This window comes from Microtus oregoni, unplaced genomic scaffold (genome assembly GCF_018167655.1).
Source record: "Microtus oregoni isolate MIOR12 unplaced genomic scaffold, Mior012 000004F_ref0000308, whole genome shotgun sequence".
Classification (NCBI taxonomy): Eukaryota; Metazoa; Chordata; class Mammalia; order Rodentia; family Cricetidae; genus Microtus; species Microtus oregoni.
Window position 1 is genome coordinate 47,728,578 of NW_024543063.1, and position 20,915 is coordinate 47,749,492.

At 42.2% G+C, this 20,915-nt stretch overlaps 1 protein-coding gene across 1 annotated transcript in view; it reads left to right on the forward strand.

Annotated features, from left to right (window-relative positions):
• Tango6 (transport and golgi organization 6 homolog) overlaps positions 1 to 20,915 on the forward strand; it is a 166,319-nt gene that overhangs the window by 91,900 nt on the left and 53,504 nt on the right. Inside the window, exon 15 of the mRNA XM_041649662.1 lies at positions 10,959 to 11,099. Within this exon, the coding sequence (XP_041505596.1) occupies positions 10,959 to 11,099 (141 nt within the window). The remainder of the gene's footprint in view (positions 1 to 10,958; positions 11,100 to 20,915) is intronic.

The following is a 20,915-nucleotide window of genomic DNA, read 5'->3' on the forward strand; positions in this document are numbered from 1 at the left end:
CTTTCTGGGGCTCACTGCTCTGGGGAGGCAGAGACAGGGGCTCTCTGGGGCTCACTAGTCAGTCTAGTTGATTGATAAGGTCACTGTGAGATCTTGTCTCAGAAAGTAAAGCAGATGGTGACTAAGGAAAGCACCTCGTGTCGATTTCTGACTCTCAAGCGCAGGCGTGTACAGAGGAATTTCATGATCAAGGTCACACCTGTGTTCCCAGCACTCAAGAGTGGATAGGATCAGAAGGTCAAGTGCTGCCTAGGCACCACAGGAGTTCAAGACTAGCTGGGCTACGTGAGGCTCTGTCTTGCCTCAAAACATTAGAAGGGAGGGTGGTTTAATAATCAGAATGCAGGTTAAATGTGTATAAAATTATCAAAGAACAAATTCATTAAGTGTTTAAAAAAGGAAAAAATAGTGTAATTTTACAATTCAAGGGATTTCAATAAGTGTGGTTGTCTGTAAACGGGTTATTCACACGTTTTTACTTTTTCCTCTCCAAAGTGGAAATTAGGACACCATTTAAACAGATTCCTCAGTGTTACCTTAGTGTATGAATTATTACTTGAATCCTTATTAAAGGGCTTGCTGAGATAGTTTAGTGGGTAAACACACTTGCTGCAAAACCTGATGATCTGAGTTCAATCTGCAGAACCCACCTAGTGGAAGTAACTCTAACAAGCTGTCCTATGATTTCCACATGCTGTCCATGACATGCTTGCATGTGCACGTACACACACACACACACACACACACACACACACACACACACAAGGAAGTGTGAAAAATTCAAGAGGTAGCTGCCCTATATTCATACAGATGTTCAGCAGTTGGCCATCAAGGCTCCTTAGTGTAACCCTGCTTTTCCTCAAACTTGAGTAACACTCACTCATCCTGAATCTGTAGGAATTTGTTGGAACCTGTCTGTAATTAGTACAACTTTGGAGCCTTGGAGTAACTGAACAGCATATGGGCATGCTAGATGTTGTCATTCACTGTAATTACAAAGACAACCGCTATCCAGTTGAGTTCTCCACACTTCCTTGATATAATAACCAGATTCCCCAGTTTGTGCAATTTCCTGGAATCTTAGTGTAGTGTTGAAATTATCCTTAGCTTCTATCTTAATGAGAACCCCCATGTAACAGCCAACACATCTTGCTGAGGCACAACCTCCTCCTCCTGATGTGGTCTCCCTTGAGCCACAAGAGAGGCCAATACATATGGTGATGCAGAAGGATCTTTGTGTCTTATGTTCTCTCTTTTCTTCTCTTCTCTTCTCTTCTCTTCTCTTCTCTTCTCTTCTCTTCTATCAGGCTAGCTTTGAACTTGGTTACATAACCCAGGCTGGCCTTGTATTTAGGAGCCTCCTGTCTACCTCCCAAATGCTGGAGCTATCAGAGTAACTCAGCTGACCACTTCCCCTCAACTATTTTTTTTTTTTTTTGAGACAGGGTTTCTCTGTGGCTTTGGAGCCTGTCCTGGAATTAGCTCTGTAGACCAGGCTGGTCTCGAACTCACAGAGATCCGCCTGCCTCTGCCTCCCGAGTGCTGGGATTAAAGGCGTGCGCCACCATCGCCCGGCTTTCCCCTCAACTATTATTCTTTGTTGTTTCAAATTAGAACTTGCCTTACAAACACATATTTTCTTGTTTTTCTAGTTTTCTAAATAAATTTGTTAATTATGTTGAACACAGTTCTTTGTTGTTGCTGTTATTACTTGGCCTTTTGAGACAACATTTCCCTCAGGTGCCTAGGCTTGTCTATAATTCATTATGCATCTTGGGCTGTCCTTGAACTTGAAAGTCCTGCTGCAAGCCTTCTTAGTGCTGGGGTCACTGGCCTGTGATTATGCCAAGTATTTGAACACAGTTTTTTGCCCTATCTTTATCCCACTTTATCTTTGAAGGCCTAGAGATCATTTCCACCTCCCTGTTTATTTTTTCTTTGAGGAAGGCTCTCACTGTGTAGTCCAGGCTTGTTTAAGACTTACCATCCTCCTGCATCTGTCTTCTGGGTGCTGGAATTATAAATGTGTATCACCACTTGGTTTCCCTCTCTTTCTTTAAAATAGTTTCTTCTAATAATGACCTCCCCAGTTCTAGATAAAATGCTTATATAGATCTTTCTTGATGAAGAAAAATGGGGATTATCTACTCTTTTAATTATTATTTTAGTATTTTACATGTATGAGTATTTTGCTTACTGTATTATGTCTGTATACCACTTGTATGCAGTGCCTGTAAAGGCCAGAAGAGGGTGTCAGACTCCCCGAAACTGGAGTTACAGACAGTTGCAAACAGCCTGTGGGTGCTGAGAATTGAACCCAGGTGCCCTGGAAGAGCAACCAGTGCTCTTAATCACTGAGCTGTCTCTCCATCCCTGTCTACTCATTTTCTTTCCTTTTTTTGGATTTTCGAGACAGGGTTTCTCTCTGCAACTCTGGCTGTCTTGGAACTCACTCTGTAGAGTAGGCTAAGCTCTCACTCACAGAGATCCACCTGCCTCTGCCTCCCCAGTGCTGGGATTTACGGTGTGAACCACCACTGCCTGGCTATCTATCTATTCATTTTCTATACTTTAGATGTGGGCTGAGTACAAGTGCAGCTACATTCACACCTAACTGGTTCTCCTAATATTTTCCCTTGCGGTTTTTTGTGTTGTTTGTTTGTTTTTTGAGACAGAGTCTTATATAATATAGACAGGACTCAGATTCACTATGTAGTGGGGTATAGCCTTAAATTTAGGGTCCTTCTGTCTCTACCTCCCAAGCATTAGGGTTGCATGTGCATGCTACCACATACAGCTATTTCCTTTTTAAAAAACTCCTAATATTTAGATTCTTCTTAGCTTTTTGTTTGTTTGTTTGTTTGTTTGGTTGGTTGTTTTTTTAAGTCAGGATTTCTCTGTGTAACAGCCCTGACTTTCCTGGAACTCGATTTATAGACAAGGCATGTGCCATCACTGTTTTTTTGTTTGTTTGTTTGTTTTGTTTTTGAGAGATTTGTTTTTTTTACTGTATGTGTGAGTGTTTTTTTCCCACATATATGTACATGCATTTAGTGTGTACTTGTCCATAGAGGCCAGAAAAGGGTGCTAGATCCCCTGGAACTGATGTTATGATTGTAAGTTGCTGTTTGAGCACTGGGAACAGAACCTGGGTCTTCTCCAAGATTAACACAATCCCTTAATCACTGGGGCATCTATTGAGCTCCCCCCCCCCGCATTCTAATTTTTGACTATATCTTGGGCAGTGTTTGCTGCTGACTGTGTGGTGTCTATCAGTGAGCCAAGCTCAATGATCAGCCTGTCTCCTATATTTGCTTCCTTTTCCAAGTACTTTGTGACTAAATTTATCCAAATGACCCAGCAGCCCTGCCAAACACATATTGTTCTGCTCCATTTTCAGCCTATTTCTCCATATTTCAGACTTGTCTCGGTCTCCTTTTCCTCATTGGTGGACTTACGCCTTTCCTTCCCTTCCCTCAACTCTCCCCTTCTTCGCCCTCCCCCTTCCTTCCTCCCCTCTCCTCTCTTCATTGCCACTTGAGTGAGATTTAAGGACGATGAAAACATAGATCTTATGGTTATTATGCCACATTTGGTCACAAATGTAGCTTAGACTTCCATGTCTATTCTGGGACTATTTGATAAGTGTGTGTTTCCTCTGTTTTAAGTACAGTTGAATTCTGAACACACTGTTCTAAATCTCAGCTTTCGCTTAATAATGGAGCTTGGAATTGATTTCATAACAGCTCTTAAAAAGCTGCTGCTTCATTTTTGTGGGGGAGGGGTACGTCAGATTTCACTGGATGAATGACTGTGATTTAACCAGCTCTCTATTCATGAACAGTTAATTTGATTTGAGTCATTTCTATTACAAATAGTGCTACAGCAATGCTTTTACGCATAATAATTATCTACTTGTACTGATGTGTGTGTTAGAATAAATCCTTAGAGTAGAATTTTTTGACTTAATGAAGAATTTAAATTGTTTTTAAACTAGTAGGCCATTTTCTCAAGATTGCAAGACATTCTACGAAATATGAAATACTTGACTTTTTCCTCATTTAGCTCACTGATAGGAAGTCATTTTCTCTTACACTGCAGGGGCAGCCAAAGCCTGTTTGGAGCTGAAACTCTGCCCTTGGCAGTGTACTTCGCTTAACATTTGAGATATGCCAGGCTATTTTATCCTGTTTTTTATCTATTCAAAGATCTAAAAAAAGAAGATATGAAATAGTTTTTTTAGGTTTCATTTTAGATTTATTGGGCACTTGGGAGAGGGGTGAAGGAGAATGAGAAGTTCAAGGTCATCCTCAGCCTGGGCTATGTGAGAAAGAAAAGAAAAGGAAAGAAGAACCAAAGAAATTTATCTTTATGTAATATATAAAAATATAAAGGTGCCAGGTGTGGGTATACAGGCCTTTAATCCTAGTACTTTGGGAGGCAGTTTGAGGCCAGTTTGGCCTCCATAGTGAGTTGCAGGCCAGCCAGGACTGTGTAATAAAATCCTGTTGTCATTGTTGTCATCATCATCTTCTTGTTCTTTTTTGGGTTTTCAAGACAGACTTTCTCTGCATAGCCCATGCTGTATGTACCTGGCTGAAATCCTGTCTTAAAAAGAGAAAGAGATAGCAGAGTGGTGGTGGCGCACGCCTTTAATCCCAGCACTCAGGAGGCAGAGGCAGGTGGATCTCTGTGAGTTGGTCTACAAGAGCTAGTTCCAGGACAGGCTTCAAAGCTACAGAGAAACCCTATCTCGAAGGAGAGAGGGGGGGGGGGAGGGAGGGAGGGAGGGAGGGAGAGAGAGAGAGAGAGAGAGAGAAAGAAAAGAAAAGAAAAATTGAGGGCCAGATAGTTCAGTGGGTAAAGGCACCTGCTACCTGCTGCCAAGGTCAGTGACCTGAGTTTAATCCCTGGAACCAACATGATTTAAGGAGAGAACCAACTCCTAAAAGTTGTCCTCTGACCTAAACATACTCACCATGGCACATGTACACACGCATCCATAAATAAATATAATAAAAATTTAAGTTGTCTATGTTCATGGTGCACTATATGATGTTTCAACACATGTAGATAATAATTTTCTAAGATACTATATTTAATTATTTTAGGGTTCATCTATATGAAGTGTACAATTTAAGATAGAGATTAGTAAATGGCCCTGGGGTCAATCCCCAGCACTAGAAAAAACAAGCAAACAATCTGTACTTACAAGAAATTAGAGTTTGTTGAGCAGTGGTGGCGCACATCTTTAATCCCAGCACTTGGGAGGCAGAGGCAGGTGGATCTCTGTGAGTTCAAGGCCAGCCTGGTCTACAAGAGCAAGTTCCTGGACAGCTAGTGCAGAGAAACCTTGCCTCAGGGGTGGGGGGTGGGGAGAAAGAGAAAAAGAAAAAAAAGAGGAATAGACTTTGGTAGTGTGTTATTATAATCAAGCATTGGGGAAACTGAGGCAGAAGGATCAGAAGTTCAGTAGCCTGACCTAAATTGTGAGACTCTTCCTTAAATCAATAGTAACAACAGTTACCACCAAGGGCTGGGATTTAGACATGTGTCACCATACCCAGCTATTGTTTTCAAAGATTAAAAAAGGTGTGTGTGTGTGTGTGTGTGTGTGTGTGTGTGTGTGTGTGTGTGTGTGTATGGTGATGGCCTTAGAGGCCAAAGTCATTAGATCCCCTGGAATTGGAGGAACTGAATTCATGTACTCTGCAAGAGCCATTGACCCATGTCTCCAGTCCCAAACAATTTTTTAAAATGTGTACAATTAAGTAGTTTTTATTATAGTCATAGGATGTGTACCATTTTGACAGTTAGTTTTAGAACGTTTTAAATCACTCCAGAAAGACTCTGTGTCCAGTAGTAGTTATCATTCCTATCCAACTCTCACAGTCTTGGGCCACCGTTACATCTACTTTCTGTGTGTAGATTGGCCTAATCTGAATAGCACATGTAAAAGGTGCCACACAATCTGTGTGGTTTGTGTTCCTCTTACAGTCTTGTTTGCAGAAGCACCTAAGGAGTTTGAGGGAATATGTAGTTTTCCAAATTGAGCAAGTATTTTGTGTAGTTGTTATCTGCCCAGGGAAAGCGAGTTTTGAAGTCAGGATGGCTTAGCAGGCTCGTGGGATAGATCCAGTCAGCATCACCATTCAGAGCTATCCATCTTTATGATAATATGAGCCGAGCCTTCCCCCCTGCACCTGCTGAAAGGCTCTACAGATCATTTGGCAACATGCTAAGGGATCATGTGGAGGTCACTGCTTTGATCAAATAGATTTCTCCTTTGTAATCTAAGTCTGGTGGGGGGGGGCATGTGCAAATAGTTACTTTGCAAAGTTAGTGTTTTATTACGAGATGTTCTTTGAGTAAGAGTTTCCCTGTTGAGCCAGTTCCCCTGTGTCCTGTGTTGTACCCAAGCATGGAACAGAGTGTGGTTCAGCTTCACCTCTCTGTGTGTCTTATTGGCTACATAGCACCCCAGCTGCAGCCATCTCCTATGAAGAGCAGAAGGCACCTTGATGGGTCCTGCTGCTAGAGGGATTGATTGGTGTGTCATGTTTTCTTGAAACCTGTGATAACCAAGAAGTTGCCACATTTTCAAATTACAAAGGAAATTACTAAATGGAAGGGCAAAGGTCATGTGTAGGTTATAATACAACCCTAGCATGACAAAGTTAGAAAAACTTACAAGTACTAATCACCAAAAACTAAATTAACCTAACTAAACACAGGCTCTTCACCTTGTATGTGCTTCTTCTTGCTATCTGCCGAGTAAGGCTGGCACTTCCTTAATGCCCCAGATAAACTCTAAGGCAACAGCTGCATTCTGGAAGAAAAACTTCAAGTGGCAGTCAGACAGCCCTTGGTAGTTGTCTGAGGAGTGGCCTAGAAAGAAGATAAACTTGGCCAGTGAACCCAGGGCTGTAGGAAGTGGGGCTGTGCTTAGCCATTAGCGCCCTTTTGTAGAAGAGTAGAAGTAGTTAATGCTGCCTGGTGGAACTTCACCTTCAGCATTATAGGAAGAGAAAAGAAAAGAAAAGAATCTCAAAGGAGGCGTCCCAGTAAGGGTTTCTATTGCTGCAATGAAACACCATGACCAAAGCAAGTTGGGGAGGGAAGGGTTTATTTGGCTTATGCTTCTACATCACAGTTCATCATTGAAGGAGGCCAGGATAGGAACTCAAACCGACAGGAACTCAAACCGGACAGGAACCTGGAGTCAGGAGCTGCTGCAGAAGCCATGGAGGGTGCTGCTTACTGGCTTGCTCCCTATGACTTGCTCAGCCTGCTTTCTTATAGAACCCAGGACCCCCAGCCCACGGATGGTGCCACCCACAATGAACTGAACCCTTTCCCAGCAATCACTAATTAAGAAAATGCCCTCAGCTGATCTTAATGAGGCATTTTTCTCAATTGACGTTCCTTCTCAAGTCATTCTAGCCTGCATCAGGTTGACATAAACCTAGCCAGCACAGAAGGTATTTTAGAATTCCTTTGTTTGAAGAATTAGAAAGAAAGAAGGAAGGAAGGAAGGAAGGAAGGAGGAAGGGAAGATGGAAGGAAGGAAGAAAAAGAAACTGACAAACATAAAATAGTGTTTATTAGCTTATGTATCCAAAATAAGTAGGTAAGTAGGAGCAGTTAGACCTGGAAGCTCAGGATCAATCAGGGTTTTTCCCTTTCCCTCCTCCCTTAGCTTGGCTCTATTTTGGTATCTTGCTGGGTGGGTTTTTATCTTCATAGTGGCCACCGGAAACTCCAGGACATTAATTTAAACAAAGGGGTGGCGGCTACCTTTTCATGGAGTTCCAACCTGGGTTCTGGGACCTAACCTCCTTGCCCATTCCTGAATGAATCATTATGGTTGGGATGGGACAGAGTTTTGTAATTTGCCACCCTGGGGTATAAGTCCCACCCAGAGGGAGGCAGGTGTGTTATTGGCACACTTGAATAGGGAATGGGAAAGGGGAACTACCGATTCCCAAAGGACCCTCAGGGTGGTTCCCGGAGAGAGCAGATGATGTGCACGCCACACATCTGAGCGTGTTTAGCCAGGATACTATGTCTGAGGAAGTAAATCACTTTTCTGCTACAGACTAGAGAGAGAGAGAGAAATGAACAAGGCAGGAGAGACACCAGGGTAAGATGGCTTCAGGAATGCTAGATATCAGAGTTTTACACAGCAAACCCCATTTTCCCCATTGTTCGTGACAAAGTAACGACTCTGCTCCTACAAGGAAAGAGTCCACTGGATCTGAGTGTGAGCCCCTGGATAAAAGTAGCTGCGGTGAAGGCTCGCAGGCCACCAGGCGAGCTGGCTGGGGTTGCAGCTGCCCCGTGCCAGTTCACCTTTCTTTGAGGTTTTTCCAGAATCTTGACGCTATTTCCCTTCTCTTTCTTAGTAAACAATTCATTTACATTTTCCTTAAGCTAGAATATCCCCTGATTCTACCTGGGACCCCAAAGACTTCTCCATCAGCTTACACAACAGAGTGGACTGCATCTCTTCCTGCTGCAGCCTGAAGCTCTGCATGAGCAGAGCTGCTGCTTGTGTGAGGTGTGAGCCCACATGTAGGGGCTTCCTAGGCTCCTTGGAAACAGGGGTGAGGGGGAAGATAGACAAGAGGCTGGGAAGGCAGGTGCAGCCCTCAGCGGGTGCAGTGACAACAGTGGACGTGAATGTAAATGAGACTAGAATCACAGCCTATACTACAGAAGATAATATGCGCACATTCCTGAAGATAGTCAGATTAAACAACAGAGTGGCAAATCTAAATGAAAATACTGTAGATCCTCTAGTGTTGCTTATGCTTACTCCCTCCCTGTCCTCTATGAATTTCGGGATTTCTATCATGATTATTTTTGAGCCATTGTAGCTGCCGCCGCCACCCACCATTACCACTTCCTCTTCCTTCTTTTCCTCCTGCTTTTTCTCCTGCTTTCCTTTAAGGCTTTTGGAACAGTTTCACTTAGCAGCCCAGGCTGCCTTGAGATCTGGTATATGTAGCCCAGACTGGCCTCAAACTTATGGTCCTTCTGAGTACTATGATTACAAGCATAAGCCACCACATGTGGCTGGCTCTTCGAGCCATTTTTACTCATTCATTCATTGAGTTATTGAGCAAATACTTATTGAACACCTACTGTGTGCTGGCCCATTTCTAGGGGATACAGTGGACAATAAAACAAAATCCTTGGCTTCGTGCAGTTTGCATTCTAAGGAAAAGAACAAACAATCCGTAAGGGCTTATGCGAGCTGAACAGCACCGTGTGCTAAGAAGAAAATAAGCCAGGCAAGAAGGGTCAAGTGCTAGTGGAAGGAGGCTGCCACTTAATGTTTAAAAACAGGATATGAGGGCTGGAGAGATGGCTCAGCGGTTAAGAGCATTGCCTGCTCTTCCAAAGGTCCTGAGTTCAATTCCCAGCAACCACATGGTGGCTCACAACCATCTGTAATGAGGTCTGGTGCCCTCTTCTGGCCTTCAGGCATACATGCAGGCAGGATATTGTATACATAATAAATAAATAATTTTAAAAAAAAAGGGTAAAAACAGGATATGAGCTAGGTGGTCTGGAGCAAGCTGGCAGCCTTCCCCAAGGAGAAGCCCCTGCTGTAACAGAAGAGGTGAGGCCCAGATACAGGGGCAGAAGCAGATTGCTGTACTAAAAATCTAAAAAACAGCCAGTCGATGATGGCATACACTGTAAATCACAGCACTTGGGAGGCAGGCAGATCTCTGTGAGTTCGAGGCCAGCCTAGTCTACAAAACAAGTTCCAGGACAGCCAGGGCTATACAGAGAAACCCTGTCTAGAGAAACAAAACACAAAAAAAAAAAAATTAAAAAAACAAACAAAACAACAACAACAAAACCCCAAAACAACTAGGTGGGCAGAATTGCTCAGGATAAGTGAGCAAAGGATAGCATGTTCAAAGGCCTCCTTGGTTCTTGGATCATGGAGAGAGGGTAGGGCAAGAGGGAGCGTATACAGGGAAGGGGAAAAGGGAAGCCCATTGAGAGGTCAGGGCAGAATGAAGGGGCCTGATGTGCATGTTAAACAGTTGTTCCCACTGTGGTAAGGAATAAGGACAGAAGCGGACAGAGCAATTAAAAGGTTGCTGAGAAAAAGCAGACCTGACATTGAGGACCTGAGAGGTTGAGGTAAAAGCAGGGAGACATCCAAAACATGTGCAGCCCTCGTTTTTCTGGCTGGGGTGAATGTGGAGCTGGGCTCCGATGTGATTGCACTCTTGTTCGTACAAACTGTGGAGGCCTACTATGGATGGGGGACGGGATCCAGGAAATGAGCTGTAAGCTGAGATCTAATGCCTGTCATGAAAATGTTTCTCACAGTTACAGTTTTACAAGGGACATCACACTGTATTGAAGAGCTGTAGCAAAGGCATGGAGCACTGCTGAGCTTTGGGCTGACGGTCATGGAGCATTTACAGTCATCTGACTTTAGAATCCTAAAATCTGGAGAAGCCTGGCGGTCCCTTGCTGCTGTGCAAATCCAGCCATGACTTGTAGTGATCTAGCCTATACTGGATTTTCCATAGCCCAGAGATCATAGAATGTTAGTGGCAGTACATTAGAGCCCTGCCTAGGATTAGCAAGTCCAGGAATTTGGATGCCTAGTCACCACCTTCCACTTACAGAGAGCAGCTGTGACCTTAAGAGCTACAGTGTAGGTGTCTTTGTGTGGGCTGGTGAAATGGCTCAGAATAACCCTGATGGCCTGAGTCCAATACCCAGGATGCAGGTGAAAGGACAGAACTGGCTCTTGCAGCTCATCCTCTGATCTACACACACACACATGCACGCACACACACACACATTAATAAATGTAAAAATAAATAAATCTTCGTATTCACCCTCATCACATGCATGATATCTAGATTTACTTGCCTTTCTGTCCTAAATAATGAGTTCCGTCTTTCTGTTTTGGACCCCAGGGGTTGCCCTTCTCTCAGATGTGTACCCTGAAGAAATCTTGGTTGACCTGTTGGCCAAATACGATAGTGGCAAAGAGAAGCACACTCCAGAGACCAGAATGAAAGTTGGAGAGGTCCTGATGCGAATTGTCAGAGCATTAGGTGAGTTTTTTGTTTGTTTTTCATCTCATCCTCTGAAACAAAGCAGTGTGGTTTTAAAATCTTTGTGTACTGGAGGGCTCATCCTACTAGCAGATCAGGGGTAGTGACGAACTGTTTAGGGATTGCGCACATATTGAGCAAGTAAAACTGTGAGAAGATTGTTTATTTTCCTATAGCTGCTTAGTTTCCCTCCCCAAGAGCTGTTTCCCTGGGGTCTGTGTGATTAGAATGGGCTCTTGATTGCAAACCAGGCTGGCCTAAGATACACTGAACAGTTCAGGCAGGCCTCCATCTCACAGTCTGCCCCCTCATCCTAGATTGCTGGGATTATAGATACACCCCACCATGCCCAACAAGTCCTTTAGACAGGCTGTTGTTAGACCCAGGAGGAATGAAATGTGACTCAGACCTTCAGCAGTTTGTCAGCATTCCTTCGCCAGAGAATGGTAGTGCTAGAACTGAACCACCCTGAAGGAGTTGCTCCCTGCCTACAAACTGAGAGTAGTGATTGTCTCGTGGGCTGTGGATGTGGCTTTCCTGGATTCAAATACTGAGCTGCTTCTAGCTGGTTGAGTGATCTTGGGAATGTTTCTTTGCTTTTTGGTGCTTTAGTGTTCACATGTATAAAGAGGATATTCATACTAAATAAGGTCATATTTTGAATAATAAAATTAAAGGGAATCAACTGGACCTAGTGGTACAGAACTGGAATCCCGGCTACTTAAGAACCTGAGGTGGAGGATCACAGTTCAAGTTCTGCCTGGTTTACAGAATGAGTTCAAGAACAACCTGGGTAACTTAGTGAAACCCTATTTCAGGAGTTAAAAGAGGGAGGGGGGAATGTAGCTCAGTGGTAGAGTGCTTGCCTAAACTGTATGAGGGCTTGGGTTTAATCTCCAGTACTGCAAAAACAGCCAAAACCAGAAACATAAGGGGGCACTGGAGAGGCGGCTCAGCCCACATCAAGCAGCCAGGTCATTTTCTGCGATGAGAGATAAAGGATGGGCTTACTGGAGAGAGGCTCCGCTCCTCTGCAGGTATCTGTAGTTAACCACGTTTCCCAGGCAGCCCTGTCATTTCAAGGCAAATCCCATGAATTCTGGCAGCTCTACTCCCTGCACCTCACTTTTCTGAGTTTCCAGCCTCGAGAACAGTCATAGCTTTAGTTTGCTTATTTGGGTTTTTTTGAGACTCTCTCTATGTAGTCCTGCAGACCAAGCTGGCCTCAGACTCACAGAGATGCACCTGCCTTGGCCTCCCGAGTTCTGGGGTCCTGGCTAGTCACAGCTTTAACTGTCTCATTCACATCCTGGTGCAGCATCCATAATCTGAAAATTTAGACTCCCCAAATGGTCCAAAATCTGAACTTTTTGAATACTTCTTATGATGTCATAACTAGAAAATTCCATACTACAAAACTTTGTTTTATTCAAAAAACATTTTAAGTAAAATTACTTTCAGTTTATGCATATAAATGGTATACAAAACAAAAATGAATTTTGTGTTTATACTTATACATATCCAGATATTACAAAGGTCAGAAAATTATGAAATCTGAAAGACTCTGGTCCTCAGCTTCTTGGATGAGGTGCAGTCCCCTGTGCCAGTGTGCTGGGTGCATAGAGCAAACGACTTAAAGTCCTTTCAAGGGAAATAGGGCTTATTCATATGGCACAAGCAGTGTTCTTATTTTGCTAATGTTGTGGAGGTCCGTGTGGGCACCAATGTGATGACGCTTGCCTAATGCACACACCCCAATTGCATTCAGGGCCTTGCTCCTTCTTACCCTCAGCAGTGTGTAGTGGTGTGAAAGGAGCTGGGATTCAGTACAATGCCCCTCTCTTGGCCTCATCCCCTAGCTCCTAGCTGTACAGGGTGGTGGTGGGAGAACTCAACAAGAGTTCATTTCTCCTTCTGTTTTAAAACTTGGACTGGATGTGGTGGCAGAGGCAGGCAGATCTCTGTGAGTTCAGGACCAGCCTGGTCCATATATTAAGTTCCAGGTTATCAAGGGCTATATATTGGCACCTATCTCAAAAATCAAAGCAAAACAAGCAAAAACAAAACAAAAACCCCTCAAGGTATTCTATATAACTAGCTATGTTTATAGTACACTAATGTCAAGAGTACAATTTTATGACATTCAGTTTACTTAACTACTATTCAAATTAGAAATGAACCCCCAAAACTTCCTTTTGCCCTTTCTAGTCTGTGCCTGCCCCAGAGATAAGCAATCTTCTGAATTGTTTTTTTATCATTTTCAGTTTACTTTGATTGGTTTCTTTTTTGTTTTGTTTTTGTTTTTCGAGACAGGGTTTCTCTGTAGCTTTGGAGCCTGTCCTGGAACTAGCTCTTATAGCCCAGGCTGGCCTCGAACTCACAGAGATCCACCCGCCTCTGCCTCCCAAGTGCTGGGATTAAAGGTGTACACCATCACCGCCCAGCCACAGCAACTTCTTACCTCTGCAAAATCCTCAGACTGAAAAAAGAGCCAACCTCCTGTCTCCTCCCTCTTTATATTCTCTCTCTGCTGAGCCATATCACTTCCTCTCTGTCTGTACGGACCTCTAGACCTCTATGGTTAGCTAATGGCTAGCTCCACTCTCTGATCTTCCGGCAAGCTTTATTTGTTAGAGTACACACAAGATATCACTGCATTTCCCCTTTTTTGTCTAAAATAAGAAAGAAGGTTATAACTAATATAAGAAAAACTATGTACAATAAGTACAATATATATGCTATATACAGGCAACAAATACATCAGCAATGTCTAGTTCATTAGCAGTTGACAGATTCAGAAAAAATACACCATGTCTCTCCTATCTTGGTGAGTCCTAAAGGTTGTCTTTAATTCACTTTATTCTAACTTACATTACCAAAACTATATTTTTATGTCTCTTAAATTTATACACTTTTACACCTCTTTAGTGAATTTCTTTTCTGAATCTGGTGATAAGGAAAACTATAACTATAAAGTCTTCAACTCTGTCACAGACCCAAGAAGGAAATAATATTACCTGAGTAAATGGGAAGTGCAAGCAAGCAACTTCCAAAAATTATGAGAAATGACAGAAAAAGCTGGCTGCCTGGACAGTCATCCATGGTTTCTCTGCAACATTGGGGCATCCATCTTCAGCCTATAAGCCTAGCATGTCTGACTGACTTTTTGTGAAGCAGGATATTCTGAAGGGCTATCCTACCTTGTCTTGGCAAAATTTGACAGAGGTAGGTGGATCTCTGTGAGTTTGAGGCTACCCTGGTCTACAAAGTGAGTTCCAGGACAACCAGAGCTGTTACACAGAGAAATCCTATCTTGAAAAACCAATGGGAGAAAATAGGTTCAATAATCTACCCTTATATCCTATCATATCTCCCTTTTTTCTTTTCAAAACAAGAACTCTGAATCTAATCTCCTTTGTTCAACTTTTTTCCTAACCATAACCATTAACCAACCACCCTAAATGATGGCAATTATCCATAACCCATTGAATGACCAAAACCTACCCACTCTATCTCTTGGGAATGTGGGCATCAAGTACTTAAATTTACTTCCTGCAATCTGGGGGTGATGGCATCTTTAGGGGATGCTGAAAAGAAAAATTTGGGTTAATGGTCAAGTCCTGGAAGAGATAGCTGTATCATTTCTTGTCCAGTCTCTGCATAATGGGAGAGTGAAGGATTTTGTCTCAAGTTCTGGCTAGAGTAGTCTGAGGCTGGAAAATCTCAGCTAGCCACCTCAAAGTTGCCCTTTAGATGATGTTTGTCAGCTTAGTGGTGTTATCATAGTTCTGGAGGAATCATTGTGGGTCCCCATTCTCTTTTTGGAGATTTCAAAAGTTGCTTTTAGGCATGTTCATGGTTCACCGCAGAAAACTGAAATCATGTACAGAAAGTTAGATGAAACCTTTTTCTGGAATTAGTTAGTACTCTATATGACTAATAATATCATGACAAAAAGTTTAATTAATGTATATATATATATATATATATTAATCTTACAAATTTACATTGTACATTAGCATTTTCAAAAGCCAGACATTCAATAATTATTTATCTAGCTTCTGAATTTGATATCATTCTATTTACTACTAAAGTCAGTCTTTGTAAGAATTCTGTGAAAGTTTCCTTTGGGCCCTGTATAACTTTAGTAAATGACTCACTTTCCTTTCCTACTTCTTTAATTCTGTCCCCAAGCATTCAAAGCTGCTGTACAACCTAAAGTCAAGGCGTGGTCATAATAGAAAAATTGCCTTTGTTCATTAGCATAATTTGCCTCTCCATGAAGGTGGTCTTGGGAGATTTCCATACCTCTAGCCCTACTTCATTGTCCAATGGTCTTAGCCTCATCTTTCCACCAGGTCCTCCATTATAATTGAGGACCAGGATTCAAGACTACTATAACCAAGTCTTTCCAGTCTTGAGGGATAATTCTATTATAAGTTGATAATTCTATTATAAGTTCAAATCTGCTTCACAAAAGGTGAATGCATATAATATGAGACTGTTGCTTCCTTGAATCTCCTTAAATCTAACATTTCCACAGGAGTACCTTCAGCTCTTGTACAGCCTTTGGGATATCTATCATTTGGCAGTTGTTCCTATAAGGATATATTAATGTTGGTTGTTTGAAAACCTTAGACTGTTTCTCTCTAACCTTAAAGTGCGATGATGAGATTGTTTCCTCTTTAAATTCCTTTGTCTGGATCTGAATATCTTTATGATTTGTTTTGTGAAGTTTTTCTAAAACTTGCATCTTAGCACTCGGATTAACCAACTTTTTTTAAGTGATAAAAAAAAAAGGTGGTGGCGCACGCCTTTAATCCCAGCACTCGGGAGGCAGAGGCAGGCGGATCTCTGTGAGTTCGAGACCAGCCTGGTCTACAAGAGCTAGTTCCAGGATAGGCTCCAAAACCACAGAGAAACCCTGTCTCGAAAAACAAAAAAAAAAAAAAAAAAAAAAAAAAAAAAAAAAAAAAATTATATATCTGATGTTTCTAATTGACATTATATAAATTTTATCTAAATTAGTTATCCTCTCATTTAATTGTCCCATTTTCAAACCAGTGTATTATCATACAAAGACCTAACTCCCTCCATTGCAACAGTGTTTCCCATTTTCAAACCAGTGTATTATCATACAAAGACCTAACTCCCTCCATTGTAACAGTGTTTCCCATTTTTTAATGTGGGAAGAAAACTTTCTCTCTTTTTCCTTTTTTTTAAAACTAACCCCCCTCTTAAGAATTTCCAGTTGTTAGCCAGACAGTGGTGGCACATGTCTTTAATCTCAACACTCAGAAGGCAGAGGCAGGCAGATCTCTATGAGTTCAGGGCCAGCCTGGTCTACAAGAGCTAGTTCTAGGACAGGCTCCAAACCTGGACTCCAAGGGGAAAAAGAAAGAAAGGAAGGAAGGAAGGAAGGAAGGGAAAAAGAATTTCCAGTTGTCTCACCAAATCCGCTGACAATGAGGGTGGAGCACAAGGCTGCATAGCACGTCAGATCTGAGAGCATAGGCAGTGCACAGCCTGGCTGAGGACAGTTGGAGCTGCTAGCATGTAGCCGTGAGATGAGAGTGTATGGCAGCTTCCCAAGGAGAGGTAGGTGTTGTAGGGGAAGCATATAACCCACAGGGGAGAGGGAGCCTGGCTGTCTGAAAAAACACTGGATTGTGTGGAAGAAGCATGCATGGCGGGAACTGCCTGAAAGTAGGGCCAGCCAGTCTAGGGTAGGTAAGTCCTGTGGCATTTGGGGTCCAGGTGCTTCTGTAGTTTGGGTGGCAGCTGAAGAGTGTTGTAGAGAGGCTGTAACAGGAAAATCCCAAACTTGCTCAGAGCTTGGGGGAAAAATAATAGAAAACCTAGCTGGTGGGGTGGTGACTCCAGTGGGAGCCCCCACATGCAGCTCCAGCATGCACCAGTGGCTACAAAGTCACAGGCAAGCAACTTTTTTGTGAATTTGTGCTCTAAAGTTGGGCACCATATGCAGCATGAGTTCTAATTGGTGTTAATAAAAACCCTAGCCAGATATTGGGGTAAATACTGAAAGATCAGAGAGACAAAGGAGCAAGCCACAGCCACTTCTTACCTCTACAAAATCCTCAGACCAAATCAAGGGCTAAGCTCCTGTCTCCTCCCACTTTATATTCCTCTCTCTACCCAGCTGTATCAATTCCTGTCTGTATAGATCTCCAGACATCTATGGTTAACTAGTGACTCGCTCCACCCTCTGATCTTCCAGCAAGCTTTATTTGTTAGATATCACCACATGTGAATTCAGATTAAATCTGGAAGTGCAAACATACTTCTAAGCTGTGCTATGTAGTGCATTTTCCTGTTGCCGTGATTAAGGGGCACAGAGTTGTCGGATCATCTCACTCTTAGTGATGCTGAGCCTGATTCTGGCCTATTTGTTATAAACCTGTTGACTGTCATGGGTTAAGTAGTCACAGATAACCTTACACAGATACAGTGTTTCATAGGGGCTCTCTTTTTTGTTTGCTTGGTTTTTGGCAATTTTTATTCTTTGAGTTTTTGAGATAGTGTCATTTCCCTGTTCCCTTCCTGCCTTGAGCACTCCCATACCCCTCTCTCTTTGCTCTCTTTTAAATTCATGACCTCTTTATTATTAATTGTTGTTGCATGCATATGTGTATATGAATATACACATATATTTCTAAACGTAACCTTCTCAGTTTGTATGATGTCACTTGTGTGCATGTTTTCAGGGCTGGTCATTTGGTATTGGATAAGCAATTGGTGTGCTATTCCCTTGGGAAGACTGTTTCTTCCACTCAGCATTCCTGAGTTGCCTGTAGTTCTTTGTGTAGGGGAAAGATCGCAGGGCCTTAACCCTAAGGTTAAAAACCCTTCAGTCTTAACCCCTGTCCAGTTTGTCATGTCTTTTGTTCCTGTTCATCTCATATTTAGGAAGTTATTTTGGTGAGACTTAATGGGTATACCTCTTTTTTTTTAGACAAGACCTGCTGGCCTTAAACATGCAATGTTCCTGCTTCAGCTTCTCAAATGTTAGAAGATATATGTATATCTCTATACTCAGACAGGATTTCATTTTTATTTTTTAATTTTAATTGATTAATTAATTAATGCATTTTCTTTTTTTGAAACAAGGTTTCCTCTTTCTAGCCTTGGCTGTCCTGGAACTCACTTTGTAGACCAGGCTCGCCTTGAACTCAAAGAGATCCGTCTGCCTCTGCCTCCTAAGTGCTGGCATTAAAGGCGTGCGCCACCACTGCCTGGCTAGAATTTCATTTTTAAAAGAGTTTATTTTTATTATTTTTAATTTTATGTATATGAGAGTGTAGGCGCTTTGCATCCCCTGTTTCTGGAGTCACAGGATTGTGAGCCACCTGATGTGGGTGCTGGGAACTGAACCCAGGTCCTCTGGAAGAGATGTATGCACTCTTAACTGCTGAGCCATCTCTTCAGCCCTACTGTGTTGTCATTTTTTAAAGTCTGTATATTTAAGATCTTGAATTATTGATGTTTATTTTGTTAATTTTCTTCTGTTGTTAATCTTTTAGTTTTGTTTCTGAAGCAGAATTGTGGGGTTATATTTTGTTTATTTGTTGTAGGTAAATCTGACTTTCCCTTTTTGACTTCTTATGCAGTTAGGTCTCCCAACTATGTCTGTTCATGTATGAATCTCTATGTCTTTATCTCCTTCTTTTGATGTAGAGAACGCTATGGTAGGATTCTGGCCTAGTCTGTCTTTTTAGAGGAACAATTTTTTTTTTAAACTTTCAGAAATGTAATCTTAACACATTGTTAAGCTGCCAATCTTCCCAAATGTTTTTCCATCTGTTTCCTCTTGTGTGGTCCAATGTTGATATTGACAATAACCTGTGGGCTATTATGTACCATTGCATTAAAAAAAAAAACTAGAAAAATGTAAAACATTAAACTGGGTGTGGTGACTCTCATTGTAATCCTAGCATTGGGGAGGTAGAGATGGGGGGATCTGGAAATTCAGGGGATCCTCCACTGCATGGGGATTCAGAGGCCAGACTGGACTTCAAGAGATCCTGCCTCAAAAAAATAACAACCGACCAATGGCTGTTATACTTAAAAGTCAGACTGCAGCACTCATTCTACAGGTTGCTCACAGCTGTGTAAACTCCAGGGGGCATCTCTGTATGAATGGCATACCCTTTAATTGTCTGCTCCTCAACCGAGGGGGCTTTAAAGTACACCAAGTAAAATAACTGCCAACTTGTCTCACAACCTAAGTTGCATTTCCAATTATTAGGCTTAATTACTCTTTCATGAAAAATTATTCATCCCTAGGAGCTAGAGAAATGGCTTGGCAGATAGAAGCATGTACTGTTTTTCCCAAGCACCAGAGTTCGATTCCTTGCACCCTTACCAGGCAGCTCACAACTGTCTGTAAGTTCAGCCCCAGGGAAATCTGATGCCTCTGGCCTCCACAAGTACCTGCACTTTTGTGCACACTCATGTGTGCACGCATGCTCATGCACACACACATACACACACACAAACATAATTTTAAAAATAAATCTTTTAAAGTTATTCATTCCTTTCTATAAAATATCTATAAATTCTCTTATATGTGAGGATTTCTTACTGAGCAGGTTTCATCTGTTTTCTACCAATCAGTGGGTTGCTGAGGATCAAACCCGTGACCTGTGTGTACCAGGCAAGGGCCTGAAGGTCACCTTTGCAATAACCTTTTTGTCATCCTCCTACCTCTTTAATGGACCATAAGTTGAACTACTAAATACTGCCTATGTTTAGGGGATATTTCATGTACTTTAGAAATATTTATTTCTCATTTTAAGGATTATATGAAAATAGAGGTTGTTTTTTTAATTTGTTTGGTTGAGTTTTTGACTTTGATACTAGGGATTATACTCAGGACCTCACACAAGCTCAGTACACACTTGACTTCTGAGCTATACTCGTCACCCCAAAGTTGCTTTTTGTTTGTTTGTTTGGTTGGTTGGTTTTTCAAGACAGGGTTTCTCTGTGTAAGAGCTCTGGCTGTCTTGGAACTCTGTAGACCACCTGAAGTGCTTTTTATTTGTGGAGCTTTGTAGTTGCTGTTGTTCCTGTTACTTGTTTGTTGTCTTGGGTTTTTTTGGTTTTTTTTTTTTTTTTTTTTTTTGAGACAGGTTTCTTTGTGTAGCCTTGCCTTTCCTGAAACTCACTCTACAGACCAGGCACGGATCCTCCTGCCTCTGCCTCCTGAGTGCTGGATTTAAAGGGATGCACCACCACCGCCCGGTTGCATTTTATTTGCATGTGACTCTTGTTTAAAGCTTGGGTTATAAATCTTTGATGCAAAAACTATTAACAGTTCTGCCTAGAGTGACATACAACCACTCTGTATTTAAGTTTAGCTTTTGTCAAGTTTGAAACCACAAAGTCCACATTATCTGTACTTTCTAATAATTGTTCAAAATTCTTTATCTTGAATATCTCCCCCCCCCCCTCCATCTTTGTAATGAGAGCATCATAGTTCAGTTCAAAGACATTTACTGAGGTGAGTGAGGAGGAATGTACCTGTTCTTAGAACTGAGAACCCTGAAGCAGTGGGGTTAGGAGTTCAAGGCCAGCCTGGGCTACATAGCAAGGCCTTGGGCAAGGGACAAAAGAGGAGAGGGAGAGAGAAAGAGAGACGAAGATAGACATGCAGACTCAAACATTTGAGTGGACACTTAATGGTAGAGCTGTGGGCAGCTGGAGGCTAGAACAGGAAGCTTATAATTCAACTAGAGGTGACGGTAAGAGGTAGGAGAGACCTGCCCACGGCATTGTGGAATCACAGAAGAAACTATT